The sequence below is a fragment of the Dipodomys ordii genome, unplaced genomic scaffold (genome assembly GCF_000151885.1).
Source record: "Dipodomys ordii isolate 6190 unplaced genomic scaffold, Dord_2.0 Scaffold123, whole genome shotgun sequence".
NCBI lineage: Eukaryota > Metazoa > Chordata > Mammalia > Rodentia > Heteromyidae > Dipodomys > Dipodomys ordii.
Window position 1 is genome coordinate 387,537 of NW_012267339.1, and position 16,480 is coordinate 404,016.

Genomic DNA, 16,480 nt, shown 5'->3' on the forward strand with positions numbered 1-16,480 from the left:
CTGATAACCCTTATTGTTTTCCCCCCCAGTCCTGGGGCTTGAACTCAGGACCTGGGCTCTATCCCTGAGCCTCTCTGTGCTCAAGGCTCATGCTCTATCATCTGAACCACAGCTGGGTGGAAACGTCACTGTGTCCTTGTCTCTGCCTTCCAGGTACACTCTCTTGCTTCCTCTGGATAGAAACACAAGAGCGAGACACGAGAGAGAGCGCAGATTGCTGCTACCACTCTCTACTCCTTGGTTGCCATAGAGAATTTGGAAAGACTCTTTTTTGGGGGTTGGGGGAGGTCATGGGGCTTGAACTCTGGGCCTGGGAGCTGTCCCTGTGCTCTTCAGCTCAAGAAGATCACTCTACCGCTTGAGCCAAGCGCCACTTCTGGTTTTTCTAGTGGTTTATTGGAGATAAGAGTCTCTCAGACTTTCCTGCAGGTCTGGCTTTGAACCTCGATCCTCAGATCTCAGCCTCCTGAGTAGCTAGGACTACAGGCGTGAGACACCAGCACCTGGCTTAGGAAAGACTCTTATCTCCAATTAACCACCAGGAAACTACAAGTGGAGCTTAGACTTAAAGTGGTAGAGGACTAGCCTTAAGCAAAAAAACACAAGGCCTGAGTTCAAGCCCCACAACTGACAATATATATACACCCACACACATATATATGTATATATATATGTTATGTATATATATGTATATATACATATATGTATATATATATATATATATATATATATATGAAATATCAGGGCTGGGAAGGTGGCTCAGTGGTAGAGTGCTTGCCTTGCATGCATGAGGCCCTGGGTTCAATTCCTCAGCACCACATAAGCAAAAAAAACCAGAAGTGGCGCTGTGGCTCAAGTGGTTAAGTGCTAGCCTTGAGCAGAGGCTCAAGGACAGTGCCCAGGCCCAGAGTTCAAGCTACAGGACCAACCAAAAAAAGAAAGCAAGGAAGGAAACAAAGAAAGAAGGAAAGAAGGAAGGAAAGAAGGAAGGAAGGGAAGGAAAGAGAGAGAGAGAAAAAAAAAAAGAAAGAAGAATATAGTGAAGCCAAAGGCATTAATTTAGGAAATAATCTGAAAATTTTTGAGTCTAGAATGAGGAGTTGAATTCTCTTGCAATTACAAATATGTTACAGACCCAGAAAATCCTACTAAAGAAGGGTCCCTCCCTCCACCCTAGTAGAAGACAGATTAAAGAGAGGAAAGAGGAGGCCTGGGGCATAGAGGTTGGGGAGGAGAGTGAAACAATGAATAAAAAAGTCACCATCTCGAGGCTGGGAAGGTGGCTTAGTGGTAGAGCGCTTGCCTTGCATGCCTGAAGCCCTGGGTTCAATTCCTCAGCACCACATAAGCAAAAAGAAAAAAAGCTGGAAGTGGCACTGTGGCTCAAGTAGTAGAGTGCTAGCCTTGAGCTGAAGAGCTGAGGGACAGAGCCCAGGCCCAGAGTTCAGGCCCCACGACCGGCAAAAAAAGAAAAAAAAAAGGTCACCATCAATATAAAACTTATACTTGTTAGAGAAAGAGATGTCCGCTCCCAAGAAACCAGGTCTTCTACCAAGTAGTAGAACATGCAGGCACTGATTTTGTTTATTTATTTATGCATGCATGCATGCCAGTCCTGGGGCTGGAACTCAGGGCCTGGGCACTGTCCCTGAGCTTCTTTTGCTCAAGGATAGTACTCTATCTCTTGAGCCACAGTGTCACTTTGGGCTTTTTCTGTTCGTGTGGTACTGAGGAATTGAACCCAGGGCTTCATAATGCTAGGCAAGCACTAAGCCACCTTCCCAGCCCCATACTTGGATTTCTATACATTTCTTCCATGCCTGCAGGAATCAGGACTGCAGCCTCACCATCTCAGGTGCAGTCACAGCAATCTTTCTAAAGCTCAACAAGATCAAAGAGCTTTCGTACACAGTGCATGGAGATTGGAAGGAAAATTCCATAGCTTGGCACGGAGGTTGCTGCTGCTGGTTTTTTGTCTGTTCAGTTGTAAAGTTCTAGAGAAGAAAATAGCAAACTACAACCTGCCATCTGGCTCTGCAAATAAATAGCATTTTGTAGAAATGGTTGTCTTCAGCTAGGCACTGGTGGCTCACAACTGTAATCCTAGCTACTTCAGGAAGCTGACCTCTGAGGACTGAGGTGCAAAGTTAGCTCAGGCAAGAAAGTCTGCGAGACTCATTTTCGATTCATTACCAATAAAGCTGGAAGAGGAGGTGTGGCTCAAGTGGTAGACTCCATACTGTCACCCTAAAGGAAGGAAAGGGGGAAGGAGAGGGAAGAGGAGGAGGGAGAGGAGAAAGAGGAGGAGTAAGGAGGAGGAGGAGGAGGAGGAAAGCAAGCAAACTACTTTTATGCTTTATGTATTGTCTATGACTGCTTTGTGTCATAATACCAAGTATAGTTGTGACAGAGACCACAGTGCCCCACAAATGTAGGACTCCTGGCCATCAATTCTGTTTCTGTTTTCTTCTCCTCCTCTTCCTTCTCTCACTCTCACTCTGTGTGTGTGTGTGTGTGTGTGTGAAGATGGAACCCAGAGCTGCTTCTACTGAGGAATCAAATCCAGGGCTTCATGCATGCACTCTACCACTAAGCCACATTCCCAGGCCAACCCAGAGTTTCTTGCAGATTAAATAGAGCTCTGCCACTCAGCTATATCCCCAGCCCCTCCTCCTCCTCTTCCTCCTCCTCCTCCTTCTTCTTCATCACTGCTCCTTTCCCTTGAAGTAACGTTTCTTTGTTTCTTCTTTTGCTTTCTTTTTCTTTTTCCTTTTCTTCAATACTAGCATTCCTTTTCATCTATGCTACCTTCCTTCTTTCCCCTTTCCTTTTCCTTTCCTCTCTCCCCCTCCTTGCTTCTGCCCTCCTTTCCCTCTTCTTCCTTCTCTGATCTCTCCTTCCCACCCTTTCCCCATTCTACTCCCCCTCCTCCCCTTCCCCTCCCTTCCCTCTTCTACCCCCCCTAGATCTCCCTCCCCCTCCTCCTCCCTTCTTCTCCCTTTCCTTCCCTTGGTGTTCACATTCACTTTCACTTTCACTTTCCTCCTTGCCTCAAAATTACTCTGTAGTCCAGGATGGTCTTGAACTTGAAATCCTTTTGCTTCAACTTCCTAATGTTTCCCCACCCCCCAAAACATATGCTACTCTTACAATTTGATTAAGTATCTGTTCACATTTGGGGGAATAACTTTGTACCTCTTTGGAACACACTCAGCCTTTTTGGAACAACATAATCTACCGTGGGTCTCCAGCCCTTGCTGCCTGGGGTGAGGCAGAGCACTTCAGCAGCCAAGCAGACAAATATCTATGTTGTGTTGTGAAGTGCATCCCTACCTGTCTGCATCTTGGTGTCATCTTCTCTTCCCCTTGGACTACTCTGGTGTTCTGGGATACAGCTTATAAGCTTCTTTGAGTCCCAGGGGTTTGTCTTGTTTGTTTTTAAATTTTAATGAAATCATAGGTGAAAATTGTCATCCAGAAACATCCCAAAAGCCTCAAGTGAAAACCTCGCTAGAAAGAACCACTGCAGTATTAAAAAGGAAAGATTTTTAGTTTTACTTTTTCAAATGTTTCTAAAAAAGTCACTGATCTTAGATTCATGATTTGCTTTAGAAGAAATATAATCAGAAATGTATATGGTTATGCTGTCAAGATTAAGAAAAAGAAGGCTGGTGTGGTGGTTCATGCCTGTGGGCCCAGCTACTAGGTAAAGTTGCAGGAAAATGTTAATGAAGTTAAACATCAGCAGCTCTACTACATAATTATTGGCACCCAGCTCATAATTACCTTTCTTTTGTTTATGTCAGGAATTTGAAAAAAAAATAATGTTGGATGTTGATGGCTCAAGCCTGTAATCCTAGTTACTCTGGAGGCTGAGATGTGAGGATTATGGTTTAACATCAATGCAGACAGGAAAATCCATGAGACTTTTCTGTCCAATTAACCATCAAAAAGCCAGAAGTGGAGTTGTGGCTCAAGTGGTAGAACACTAGCCTTGAGCAAAAATGCTCAGGGACAGAGCCCTAGGTTCTGAGTTCAAGCCCCAGAACTGGCACGTGCGCGCGTGTGCACACACACACACAGAGGCTAGGGATATATCTCTGTGGTAGAGAACTTGCCTAGTAGTTCCAGATCTTGAGTTCCATCCCTAGTAAGTAAATATGTAAGGCCTACATATTAACCATTTAGATAGTACAATGTGGGAAAAGAAACCTTTGTCAGTCACTGGTGACTCATACATGTAATCGTAGCTACTTGGGAAGCTGAGATCTGAGGATCATGATTCACAGCCAATCTGGGCAGACAAATTAGGGAGACTTTTATCTGTAATGAACCAACAAAAAAAGCCAGAAGTGGAGGCATTGATTAAATGGTAAAGTGTCAGCATTAAGCAAACAAAAATCTGAACAAGAGCAAGAGACCCTGAATTCAAGCTCCAGTGCCTGCACAGAAAAACAACAAAAGAAATCTCAAATGTGGCTGTTTGGCTTTATCTTTGTATGTGGGTACTGGGGCTTGAACTCAGGGCCTTGTTTTTTGTTTTTGTTTTGGCAGTTTTTCACTACTTTCCATTGATTCTGTGCCCTCCTCCCAGCTTCCCTCAGTTGTGCATGTGTATGCACTATAGATGAGGTAAAGAATATAGAGTCATCTAAAAAATAAGACACATTAAGAAGAGGTCCTTTGTTTCCTTGTCTTTGTCATCTCTTCTTTTTAGTAGGATAAAATTAATTTTGATTAAAGTATTTAATACAACCAGTCACCATTTAGGAAACAAACTGATAGAAGTGTGCTTTGGAAATACTCATTTATGTGTTGATTTCTGCCTCATAGTGGAGAGGAGTTCTGTCTTTGTCATTGATTTGTCCTGTTTCTTGGTACATTGCCTTAAGAAAAGTCATGTACATAGAATGAATTGCTCTCCTGAACCAAAGCTGTATCATTTTCAACTCTAACGGCAGGAAAATAAAATTACAAAAGTTCCACTGTCAACCTCATTTTCTTTCTCTATCTTTTACAGTGAAGTGTATTAGCTGTATAGAAAAAAGGTTAAAGTATTTGTCATTGATGAGAATAGATATCAGCCTGTTGGAAACTTGTAAGAACTTCACAGCTACCACAGGTGACACCTGGTCCATTTTGCTCAGAGACTATCTCCAATCTTTTCCTATCTTTTTTTCTTTTTCTTTTTGCTGGTTGCAGGGCTTGAACTCTGGGCTTAGGTGCTGTTCCTCAGTTCTTCAGCTCCACAGTGCCACTTCCGTTTTTCTGGTGGTTAATTGGAGATAAGAGTCTCACAGATTTTCCTGCCCAGGCTGGCTTTGAATTGTGATCTGAAGATCTCAGCTCCAGAGTAGCTAGGATTAAAGGTGTGAGCCACTGGCACTCACTTCCAATATTTTCTCCTAAAGATACTATCAGAGGTGCTGGGAATGTGGCTTAGTGGTTAAAGTGCTTGCCTAGCATACATGAAGCCCTGAGTTAAATTCCTCAGAAAAAGCCAGAAGTGGTACTCTGGTAGTGTGCTAGCCTTGAGTGCCCAGGCCCTGAGTTCAAGCCCCAGGACTGGCAAAAAAAAAAAAAAAGCAAAACAAAACAAAACAAAAACCCCAAAACTATTAGATATGGAGGCGTAGCTCTTGGTAGGGCAAGCCCTGGAGTCCATCCCCAGCAACACACACACCAAAACAAAAGAAACAAACAAAAAGCAACACCTTACTCTCACCACCCCCACCAACAAAATTTCCTAGGCTTGGGTGTCAGTGGTTCATGCTTGTAATCCTGTAATCCAGACTCTGAAATCTGAGGATCACAGTTCAAAGGCAGACCAGATAGGAAAGTCTGTAAGACTTTTATCTTCAAGTAAACACCAAAAAGCTGAAAGTGAGCTGTAGTTCAAGTGGCAAAGTGCTAGCCTTGGGCAAAAAAGTTCAGGGTCAGCATGCAAGCCCTGAGTTCAAGACCCATGACTGAAGCCAATAAAAGATAAAAATAAAACCCATCAGGTTAGCAGGCGCTGGTGGCTCACGCCTGTAATCCTAGCTACTCAGGAGGCTGAGATCTGAGGATCGAGGGTCAAAGCCAGCCCGGGCAGGAGAGACCGTGAGACTCCTATCTCCAATAAACCACCAGAAAACTGGAAGTGGCGCTGTAGCTCAAGTGGTAGAACGCTGGCCTTGAGCTGAAGAGCCGGGGGACAGCGCCCAAGCCCAGAGTTCAAGCCCCATGACCGACAAAAAAAAAAAAAACCCAATCAGGTTTCATTGAGGTTATTAATTATTTTAACTTTAAATTAAATTAATCTCGTTTACAGAGATATGTAGAGAGAAGAGCAGTTAAATTTTGGAAAACAATCTATAGGAAATATGAGAAAGTAGTCAAAGGTTTAATTTGAAAATGCAAATACCTATCAGATTTGCTATTATGTGGACCATGAAGGACTCATGAAGGGCAAAGCAGTATTAGGTCTGAGAGAGAGAGAGAGAATGGAGTGTGTGTGTGTGTGTGCGCGCGCGCATGTGTGTGTGTGTGTGTGTACTGGACTTGAACTTGAGTTTTCTTGCTCTCAGCATGTTTACTGGCATTCTACCACTTGAGCCACACCCCTACAAGCTGGATTCATTTTTTCATACTTATGTTAATTTGCATTATATATTACATTTAAGTAAAGTGATCTTCATCCATTTTTCATCAGTTAAAATCATTAAGACATCATAATGGTGCATCTAGGCGCTTCCTTCTAGGCCTTTTGATAACAATCTTTATAAGTGATTTTCAGAAGGAAGGTGAGAGCCGAATGAAGATGGCTTATTACTTTCCTTAGTATGTTCATAGTAGGTAGCAGCATGAAGGAGCTTAACTAGATAATAAGTTGTCCCTTCTTCCTTTGGGTCTATTTGCTAAAGCGCCCCCTGATCCATTTGAGTTTCCAGGGGTTCGAAGGCTGGGGGCCCGGTTTCTCTGAGACATTGAACACAGTTTCATTATTTGGGAAATGGCAACAATTTATCTGTTTTACAAGGTTGTTGTGAAGATAAAACGTGACTGTGCGTGGAAAGCCTCTTTAAGCTGTAAAATGCTCCCCAGATGTTAGTTATTATCTCCTTCCAAAGGGCCCAGAATCTGTTTCAGTTGCACGGGAGAAAAAAAAAAAACCTCCTTGACACTTTCAGTCACAACTTGACCCGGAGTTTCAGCTCGCAGTGAAGCCGAAGGGTTCTCGTGCCCCACTGCAGCCCGGGGCAGGGTCACCCACGCGGTCGGCGCGGCCACTGCAGAGTTCCACCCAGAGCCGGGGCCGCGATCCTCCCAGAGCGTTTGGGTGCTGCCAGCTGGAGGGCGTGGGCCGGGGCGGCGCTGGGCACCGAGGCCCGGCAGTGAGTCCCGGGACTGCTTCATTTCTCTGGAGCCTCCGGGGTGGGGGCGAGGGGCGTGGCCCTGCTGGGGGCGTGCCCTCCGGCGGAGGGCGTGGCTTAGGCCTCCCTGCGGAGTGGGGCGGCTGGCGGCGCACCGCGCTGGCGAAGGAGCGAACGGGTTCGGAGCGCCCGGTCCGCGCGATCCTCGCGCCCTCGGCCGTCGCCTGCGCCCTCCCGACTCCGGAGCTGCCCTGCCGAATCCCTGGGAGGGGGTGGAGGCACGTTTCCCCGCACTGCCGGCACCGCAACAGGTCAGGGGAGGTGACGAAGGCGCACGATTTGGGATTGCAGGACCGAGGGGCTGGAAGGTAAGTGGAGGAGCCCCGCGCGCCCCCATCCCGTCCGCGACCCCGGCTGGGGTCCGCCCGTCCCGGGGCGCCGCCGCCGCCGCCGGGGATTTCTCCGAAGCCCTCCCCGCCTCGGTGCCCGCTTCCCGGCGCGCTGACTCAAGTCGCTGGCCTTTCCACTTTTTCCGGTGGGAACCTTCGGGGAGAACGGGCCAAGGGGACGCGGCGCGAGCGCCGCCGCTCCGTGCAAAACCCTGGGCAGGTAGAGCCCCGAAAATCGGGACGCGGGATGGGGACGTAGGAAGAGACGCCTCTGCCCTCACCCCCTCCTGGCAGGTCGAGCCTCTGCCCTCGCGCCCCGCGTCTTGCGGAAAAGATGTCCCGTTGTTGGAAACCTGGTCTCTTGAGTTGCGTAATAGGAGTCCCAGAAGTTTCTGGAGGAGTCAGAAGCCCGGCTGCGGGCTCGTCCGCTCCCAGCCCCTCCCCCCCGCGCCCTCCGATCAGTGGAGCGGCCCGAATCCCACCTCACTGTGGGCGAGGGGGGGGGCGTTTGTCGGTGGTCCGCACCCCATGGAGGGCGAGAGGGAACCTCGGGGTGCGTCTCCGGGAGACTTGCTGCGGGGAGCGGGGACGTCTTAGGAATAGGGTGACTGGTTCATTCCTCTCGATTGTTCACGTAACTGCTCCTTGCCATCGGACCCCTCCTCCGACGGCGCGAGGGCCCGAGCCCCGCGAGTTAGAGCGAGAGCGGGGAACCGAGGTGTTGTCTGAACCGAGGCTACCCGTCGTGTACCGGGAGTTCCTTTAATGAAGTCGGGAGGGACCTTCGAGCGGTTTCCTGCTTAGGTTTCTTCCCTCTCCCCTCCCCCCCATATTGTTATGCAAACCACCCTCCGGAGACCCTTGGCTTTGGAAGTTGAAGACGAATCTGACTGTCGGGGGGGGGGGGGGGAATCCCTGGCGGCCTTGGATGATTGATTTTGCCTTGTTTTACTTTCTTTTAAGGATGTGGTGGGTCAGTTTTAATCCCGAAGGTGCACCGTCGTGGAGGGGGGGGGGCAGGGAAGGAAAAGGGGGTATGCCATACCACTGTAGAACCAGAGTTAAACCTTCAGTGAGCAACCATAAGTTAAGGCGAAACCCAGTGTTCCCTGGACCAGTTGCAGAGTGAGACTTTTGAGCTCAATAAAAGGAGACGCAGGCACTTGAGACGAAGAGGTTTGTGGATTTTGCTAGTGCAAGAACTATGTCAAGGCGAGAGGTCATGTAGAATGCATAGAAGGTGGAGGACAGGGAGTTATCTCTTGGAGCTCTGAAGAGGAGTCACTCGTGGGAACAGACGCATGGAAAAGAAAAACACCAATGCACTCTGGAACTGAGTTCTCTTGGGCTTAAGAATAATACCTAGGCAGGCCCCCTTTCAATGTTTACTTCCTCTGTCTAATGCATTTCCGTATATTGCCTTTCCTCTTTAGTGGAAAAGGTGCCTTGAGTTGGATATTCTAGGAATGGATTCACAGGAGAATTGAAATTTCTGGGTGACCTGCTTGATTTAATTTAAAGGTTCTCTTTGCCAGTTTTGTGTTTGGAGACAACTTATGTGTAGAAGAGGGTTGGGAAGAATTGGAGGAAAATGATTCCAGGGAGACTAGGAGAGAAAAACTCGAGGATGGATAAGTAATAATTAAGACAAAAGAAACTTGTTTGAATTTAGCTTTTTTATTTTATTTTATTTTTTGAGTGGCTGTGGGGCTTGAACTCAGGTCCTGGGCACTGTCTCTGAGCTTCTCTTTGCTCAAAGATAGCACTCTACCACGAGCCACATGGCCACTTCTGTGTTATGATACTGAGGAATCGAACCCTGGGCTTCATACATGCTAGCAAGCACTCTACCACCAAACCACCTTCCCAGCCCTGTCTGTGAGCTGTTTTTTTTTTTTTTTTGGGTCTGGTCGTGGGGCTTGAACTCTGGGCCTGGGTGCTGTCCCTCAGTGCTTCAGCTCAAGGCTAGCGCTCTACCACTTGGGCCACAGTGTCACTTCCAGCTTTTTTCTTTTTGCTTATGTGGTGCTGAGGAATCAAACCCAGGGCCTCAGGCATGCAGGGCAAGCGCTCTACCACTGAGCCACCTTCCCTCTGTGAGCTTTTTCTGTTCAAGACTAGAGCTCTGCCACTCTGAGCCACAGCGCTGCTGCTGCCGCCGCTGCCACCACCACCACTTCCTGTCTTCTGGTGGTTAATTGGAGATTAAGAGTCTCATGGACTTTCCTGCCCCAGCTGGCTTTGAACCAGGATCCTCAGAACTCAGCCTTCTGAGTAGCTAGGATTATAGGCACGAGCCACTGGTGCCCAGCATATTCAGCTTTTTTTTGGGGGGGGGGTCCAGTTGTGGGGCCTGAACTCTGGGCCTGGGTGCTGTCCCTCAGCTCTTCAGCTCAAGACTAGCACTCTACCACTTGAGCCACAGTGCCACTTCCGGCTTTTTTCTTTTTGCTTATGTGGTGCTGAGGAATTGAACCCAGGGCCTTATGCATGCAAGGCAAATGCTCTACCACTGAGCCACCTTCCCAGCCCCATATTCAGCTATTTTTAAGGAGAACAGGAATCATGGAAAGGATTTTGGGCAGATTTGAGACAAAGAAGGATTGAAAAGTGGGACTTTTAATATGGGGATTGTTTTCATTTTTAAAATAGAATATGGAAGCCGGGTGTTGGTGGCTCATTCCTGTAATCTAGCTACTCAAGAGGCTGTGATCTCAGGATTGCGGTTCAAAGCCAGCCCGGGCAGGAAACTCCGTGAGACTCTTATCTCCATTGAACCACTAGAAAACTGTAAGTGGCGCTGTGGCTCAAGTGGTAGAGAGCTCACCTTGAGCTGAAGAGCTGAGGGATAGCACCCAAGCCCAGAGTTCAAGCCCCACAACCAACCAAAAAAAAAAGGAATATGGAGAGTTGTGAGGTGTGTATGTGGACTTGCAGGTATGTGGCTATGAATTCTTTGCTTTCTACTTGGCAGGACGAAAATGAACTGTTACACATTAATGTGTGTTATTCACTGTAGAAACAATCATTTGGCATCTATTATTTACTTAATTCTTTTCCTGTGCAGAAATATAATTTTGACAAATCATGTGTAAATATAATCCCAATATTAGAATATTAGGATATGAATATCACCCCAATATTTGAATATAATGCAGAAGGAAGCATATAATAGGTTTATTTTTTGTTTTTTTGGGGGGGTCTGGTCGTGGGGCCTGAACTCTGGGCCTGGGCGCTGTCCCCCAGCTCTTCAGCTCAAGGCTAGCACTCTACCACTGGAGCCACAGCGCCACTTCCGGCTTTTTTCTTTTTGCTTATGTGGGGTTGAGGAATCGAACCCAGGGCCTCAGGCATGCAAGGCAAGTACTCTACCACTGAGCCACCTTCCCAGCCCCATGATATGTTTTTTGTTTATTTGTTTTTTGATCAGTTGTGGGGCTTGAACTCTGGGCTTGGGCACTGTCCCTGAGCTCTTCAGCTCAAGATGAGCACTCTACCACTTGAGCCACAGTGACACTTCTGGTTTTCTGGTGGTTATTGGAGATAAGAGTCTCAAGGGGCTGGGAATGTGGCTTAGTGGTAGAGTGCTTGCCTAGCATGCATGAAGCCCTGAGTTCCATTCCTTAGCACCACATAAACAGAAAAAGCTCGAAGTGGTGCTGTGGCTCAAGTGGTAGAGTGCTAGTCTTGAGGAATAGAAGTTCAGGGACAGTGCCCAGGCCCTGGACTAGCCCCAGGACTGGCAAAAAAAAAAAAAAAGTCTCACGAACTTTCATGCCCAGGCTGGCTTTGAACTGCGATACTGTGATCTTCAGATCTCAACCTCCTAAGTAGCTAGGATTACAGGTGTGCCTGGCAAACAGAAGATACTTTAAATATTACTGTCAGCCACAGTATGCAGAACATACATGCATTTTATCTTCCCCCTCCCCCTCCTCCCCTTCCTTCCCGCCCCCCCCCTCTTCTTCTTCTCCTTCTCCTTCTCCTTCTTCTTCTTCTTGTGGGTCCTGGGGCTTGAACTCAGGGCCTGGGTGCTGTCCATGAGCCTCTTTGTGCTCAAGGCTGTCACTCTACTGATTGAGCCACAGTGACAGTTTAGACTTTTTCTGAGTAGTTTATTGGAGTCTCAGGGACTTTTCTGCCCTGGCTGGCTTTGAACTGCAACCCTCAGATCTCAGCCTCCTGAATAGCTAGAATTTCAGGTGTGAGCCACCAACACTTGGCCTTTTCTTTTTTTTTTTTTTGTCATTTTTTTCTGGGCTACTAGATCCTGCTGAGGGGAATCAGACAATTGGCTGTCTCTCTTGCTTCCTATTTGGTTTAACTGACATTTGTAAAGAACAGGTTGAGGTAACAGTTTGTTTTTCTGATTAAGATACTTACATAATTGGGTTTTGAATTAAATTTCTAAAATATTAAGATATACATGTGAGTTGCAGTTTTATCAGACAGCACTTTCTTATCACTGTGGCTCAGTTAAAGTTACTTATTGCCTTGAAGTTTGAAAGATAAATGAATAAAAAAGGTTTTTGTTTGAGTCAGGGTCTATGTATGCAGCTGAAAGAAGGCCTTTCCATCCTCCTGCTCCACCTCCCTCCCAAGGGCTGGATTCCATGCATGTGCCTCCATGCCAGCTTACAATTAAGTTTGTTTGGTTTTGAGACAGGGTCTTGCTATTTAACCCAGGCTGCCTAAAACTCAGAATCCTCCAGCCTCAGACTCTTGAATACTGGAATTACAGGACTGGGCCACACCCATCTAATTTAAAATTAAGCTTTTTTTGGGGGGGGTCAGTCATGGGACTTGAACTCTGAACGTGGGCGCTGCTGTCCCTCAACTCTTCAGCTCAAGGCGAGCACTCTACCCCTTGAGACACAGGGCCACTTCCGGTTTTCTGGTGGTTTATTGGAGATAAGAGTCTCACAGACTTTCCTGCTTGGGCTGACTTTGCACCTTGATCCTCAGATCTCAGCTTCCTGTGCAGCTAGGATTACAGGTGTGAGCCACTGGCACCCAGCAAAATTAAGCTTTTGAAAATAAAATTTGTTTTGCATTTTTGTTGTTGCTGTTCTTGGGGCTTGAACTTAGGACCTGGGTGCTGTCCCTGAACTAATTTGCTCAAGGTTAGTGCTCTACCACTTTGAGCCACAGCACTACTTCTGGTTTTCTGGTAGTTAATTAGAATGAAGAGTCTCAGGGACTTTCCTGCCCGGGCTGGCTTTGAACCATGATCCTCAGATCTCAGCCTCTTGTGTAGCTAAGATTACAACGCCTGGCTTTTTAGTATTTTTATGAAAAGCAAGTAGAAGTTTTATGCTCTGGCCTTTTAGCAAACAAGTTTGCATAATTCCTTATGTTTGTTGAATATTAAAACCCCAAATCCTGAAATGGCCACAGGCCCTCACTTTTTTTTTGGTGGGGGGGTCCAGTCATGGGGCCTGAACTCTGGGCCTGGGCACTGTCCCTCAGCTCTTCAGCTCAAGGCTAGCACTCTACCACTGGAGCCACAGCACCACTTCGGGCTTTTTTCTTTTTGCTTATGTGGTGCTGAGGAATCGAACCCAGGGCCTCATGCATGCAAGGCAAGCGCTCTACCACTGAGCCACCTTCCCAGCCCAGGCCTTTACTTTTTAAAGGGCAAAGCTAACTTATATGTACTCTTTGGGTGGAATGCAAAACCCCAACTATCTCAGGATATGGAAATATAGCTGGAATGTCCTTACTACTAAAGCCTGACTTTATGTGTGTGTGTACGTATAGGTACTGGAGCTTGAACTCAGAGCCTCAGTATCTTGCTTAGCTTTTTCTCTCAAGGCTGATACTCTACTTCTTAAGCCATGCCTTCCAGTAAAGCCAGACTTTGAAAGCTGTCAGTGGACTGAACTCATTGCTGTCCGTTGAAGCCCAAAGCCCAAAGTTCCCCTATTTCAGGTCTCTAAACTGGTAAAACTAATTTTCAGGAAATTGAGAAAGTGTGTTGGAGAGAGTATAAATTAAGGAACTGCATTTACCTTAAATATGCGAAGTTTGTGAATAAATTATATTTTGCTTTATTAAATTATAAATTCCCAAATAATCAGTGGCTTGATCATCTCCATTTTTATACACAGGTGACTTGGATCTCAGATATTATTAAAAATCAGTTACATAACTTCAGTAGGGAAGTAAATATATAAAATATGTGATTCTTTGTAGATCCACATCTTTAATTATGATTAGTTGCCTGTATGTATACAACCCATTGGTGCAGACGTGACACCCTGAGGTGCTAAGGCTGTCAAGGCTGTTAGGAGGCCTTTCTGTCTTAGTTTTGAGACAGAACTCTTTAGTGGATAGAACTCTTTTAGGAGTATTCCCATGGGGGTGGGGTCAGCTGATTCTCCTAAATTATCTGGCCCATTTTGAACATGACTAAGGCTTTCTTATTAGAGTGACTTTTTCCTATTAAAAGACAGATTATTCTAACAAATGGAGCCTGAAGGAAACAATTGTGTTATTAGTAAAATATCTTGGATTCATTTCTGACACTTCATGAGACTTATCCTCCATGTGCCAGCCAGTAATCTGAGCATAGGAGAAATCCTGATGACAGCATGATCAAGAGAGTTAGGGCCCTGCTGTGCAGGTAAAATTTCCAATTCCCAAACATATTGGTGTTTACGAAAGGCTTTTCCATGACTTACCATTTAAGCCTAATTGTAATTCTGAAGTTGGAGCTCATTTTCCATTTCAACATTAGGAAACTGAGTTGGAGTGAAGTGACTTGACTCTGACTCAAAGCCTGGTGCCCTTTCTACTGTGGTACACTGTGTTGGCTCTGTTGATATGTGGTTTCCTGTTTTTCAAGAATTACAGCTTGACTCTAAAATATAAATAGTGTTTCTCCTTGGCTATGTAATTCTTTATGATCAGTATGGGAATTTTTTTAAAAAGCTGGCTTTTTTTTTTCCCATTTAGCCTTCTGGACATATATTTGTGCCTCTAAAAGCAGACTTATTTCACAGATAGCTGTGGTTAGTTGCACTGAAGATCCTTTACCTTTCTAGAAATTAAGACAGGGCTTTAGAAGCTGGCTTCCTTACTTTGCTTTTTTTTTTTTTTTTTTGGTGAGGGTACTGGGGCTTGAACACAGGGTCTTGTGCTCTTAACTTTTTCACCCCAGACTGGCATCACAGCTTCACTTCCAGCTTTTTATTACAGAGTCTCAGGGACTTTCTTACTAGGGCTGGCTGAGAATCTCAGTTCTCATATCTCAACTTCCTTAGTATCTAGGATGATAAGTATGAGAAACTGGCACCTGGCTTCCTTTACTTTAGGGAAGTTACACAGTCTATAACAATAGATCTCATGGAATTTCTTTATTGTTGTTGTCAGTTGTGGGACTTGAACCCAGGGCCTGGGAGCAGCAATCTCTGAGCTTTTTTTTTTGCTCAAGGCTAGTTAGTGTTGTACTACTTTGCACCTCAGGGCCACTTCTGGTTTTTTGGTGATTCATTGGACACAAGAGTCTCATGGACTTTTCTGCCTGGGCTGGCTTTGAACAGTTATCCTCAAAACTCAGCATCCTGAGTGGCTAGGATTACAGGCATGGGCCATCAGCACCAGACCGCTTATAGAATTCCAAAAACACATCCCAGTATAACTTCCATGTCTTTGAATTGTACAGGTAGGTAGCCAAATACCTGCAGTGGAACAATGGTTGGCAGGCTTGTGGTGGACAGCTGCATTTGCTGGAAGGCAGATGTTCCCTCCCCAGCAGACTTTCTGGTTCAGGAGGTCTGAGGCAGTGCCCAAGAATTTGCATTGTAGTGTTTTTAGGTGCTGTTGCTGTGGCTATTTCTAGAAGCATACTTTAGCACCACTGCAGTGTAGCAGAATTTAATAGCATGGTTTCTGAGCTGGACTGGTTTGAATCTTTTTCTTTTTTTTTTTTGGCAAATTAGACTTGGTATCTGTGCTAGATAGGCAGACACCTGTGCCGCACCCTCAGCCTATAGGTTTCAATCTTTCCTTTTTTTTTTAAATTGTCAGTCATAGGGCTTGAACTCTGAGCCTGGGCACTGTCCCTGGGCTCTTCAGCTCAAGGCAAGTGCTCTACCACTTAGGCCACACCACCACTTCAGTATTCTGGTGGTTAATTGGAGAAAAGAGTCTCACAGACTTTTCTGCCTGGGCTGGTTTTGAACCTCAATCCTCAGATCCTAGCCTCCTGAGTAGCTATGATTACAGGTATGAGCTGCCCGGCTGAATTACCCTCCTTTGACTAAATATACTAACTTTGAATTTGTTCCAAGTATCTTCTCTTAATGGGTCCCAATTCTAAAACAGAGGATAGGGCTGGGAAGGTGGCTCAGTGGTAGAGTGCTTGCCTTGCATGCCTGAGGCCCTGGGTTCAATTCCTCAGCACCACATAAGCAAAAAGAAAAAAGCTGGAAGTGGCACTGTGGCTCAAGTGGTAGAGTGCTAGCCTTGAGCTGAAGAGCTGAGGGACAGCGCCCAGGCCCAGAGTACAAGCCCCACGACTGGACCCCCCCCAAAAAATTGTGGATAAAATAGAGGATAATGCATTGTATGATATTTTACCAGCCCATGAGGATAAGATTTCCACCAAGATTCATATACTCTATCATGATCCCTAGCTTCCCTATGGTTACACTAAGTCACATGACTGATCTTGTCTAGTGGAAATGTCACTTCACCTCTAAACAACTGCTGTGGCTTCCATTCTCTTCTTTG

At 46.1% G+C, this 16,480-nt stretch overlaps 1 protein-coding gene across 1 annotated transcript in view; it reads left to right on the forward strand.

Moving 5' to 3' along the window:
* The first annotated feature begins 6,443 nt into the window (after nucleotides 1-6,443).
* Nucleotides 6,444-16,480, forward strand: part of LOC105995899 — a 75,307-nt gene continuing 65,270 nt past the window's right edge. The window contains exons 1-2 of the mRNA XM_013029813.1: nucleotides 6,444-6,458; nucleotides 7,197-7,723. Coding sequence (XP_012885267.1) covers nucleotides 6,444-6,458; nucleotides 7,197-7,723 — 542 coding nt within the window. The remainder of the gene's footprint in view (nucleotides 6,459-7,196; nucleotides 7,724-16,480) is intronic.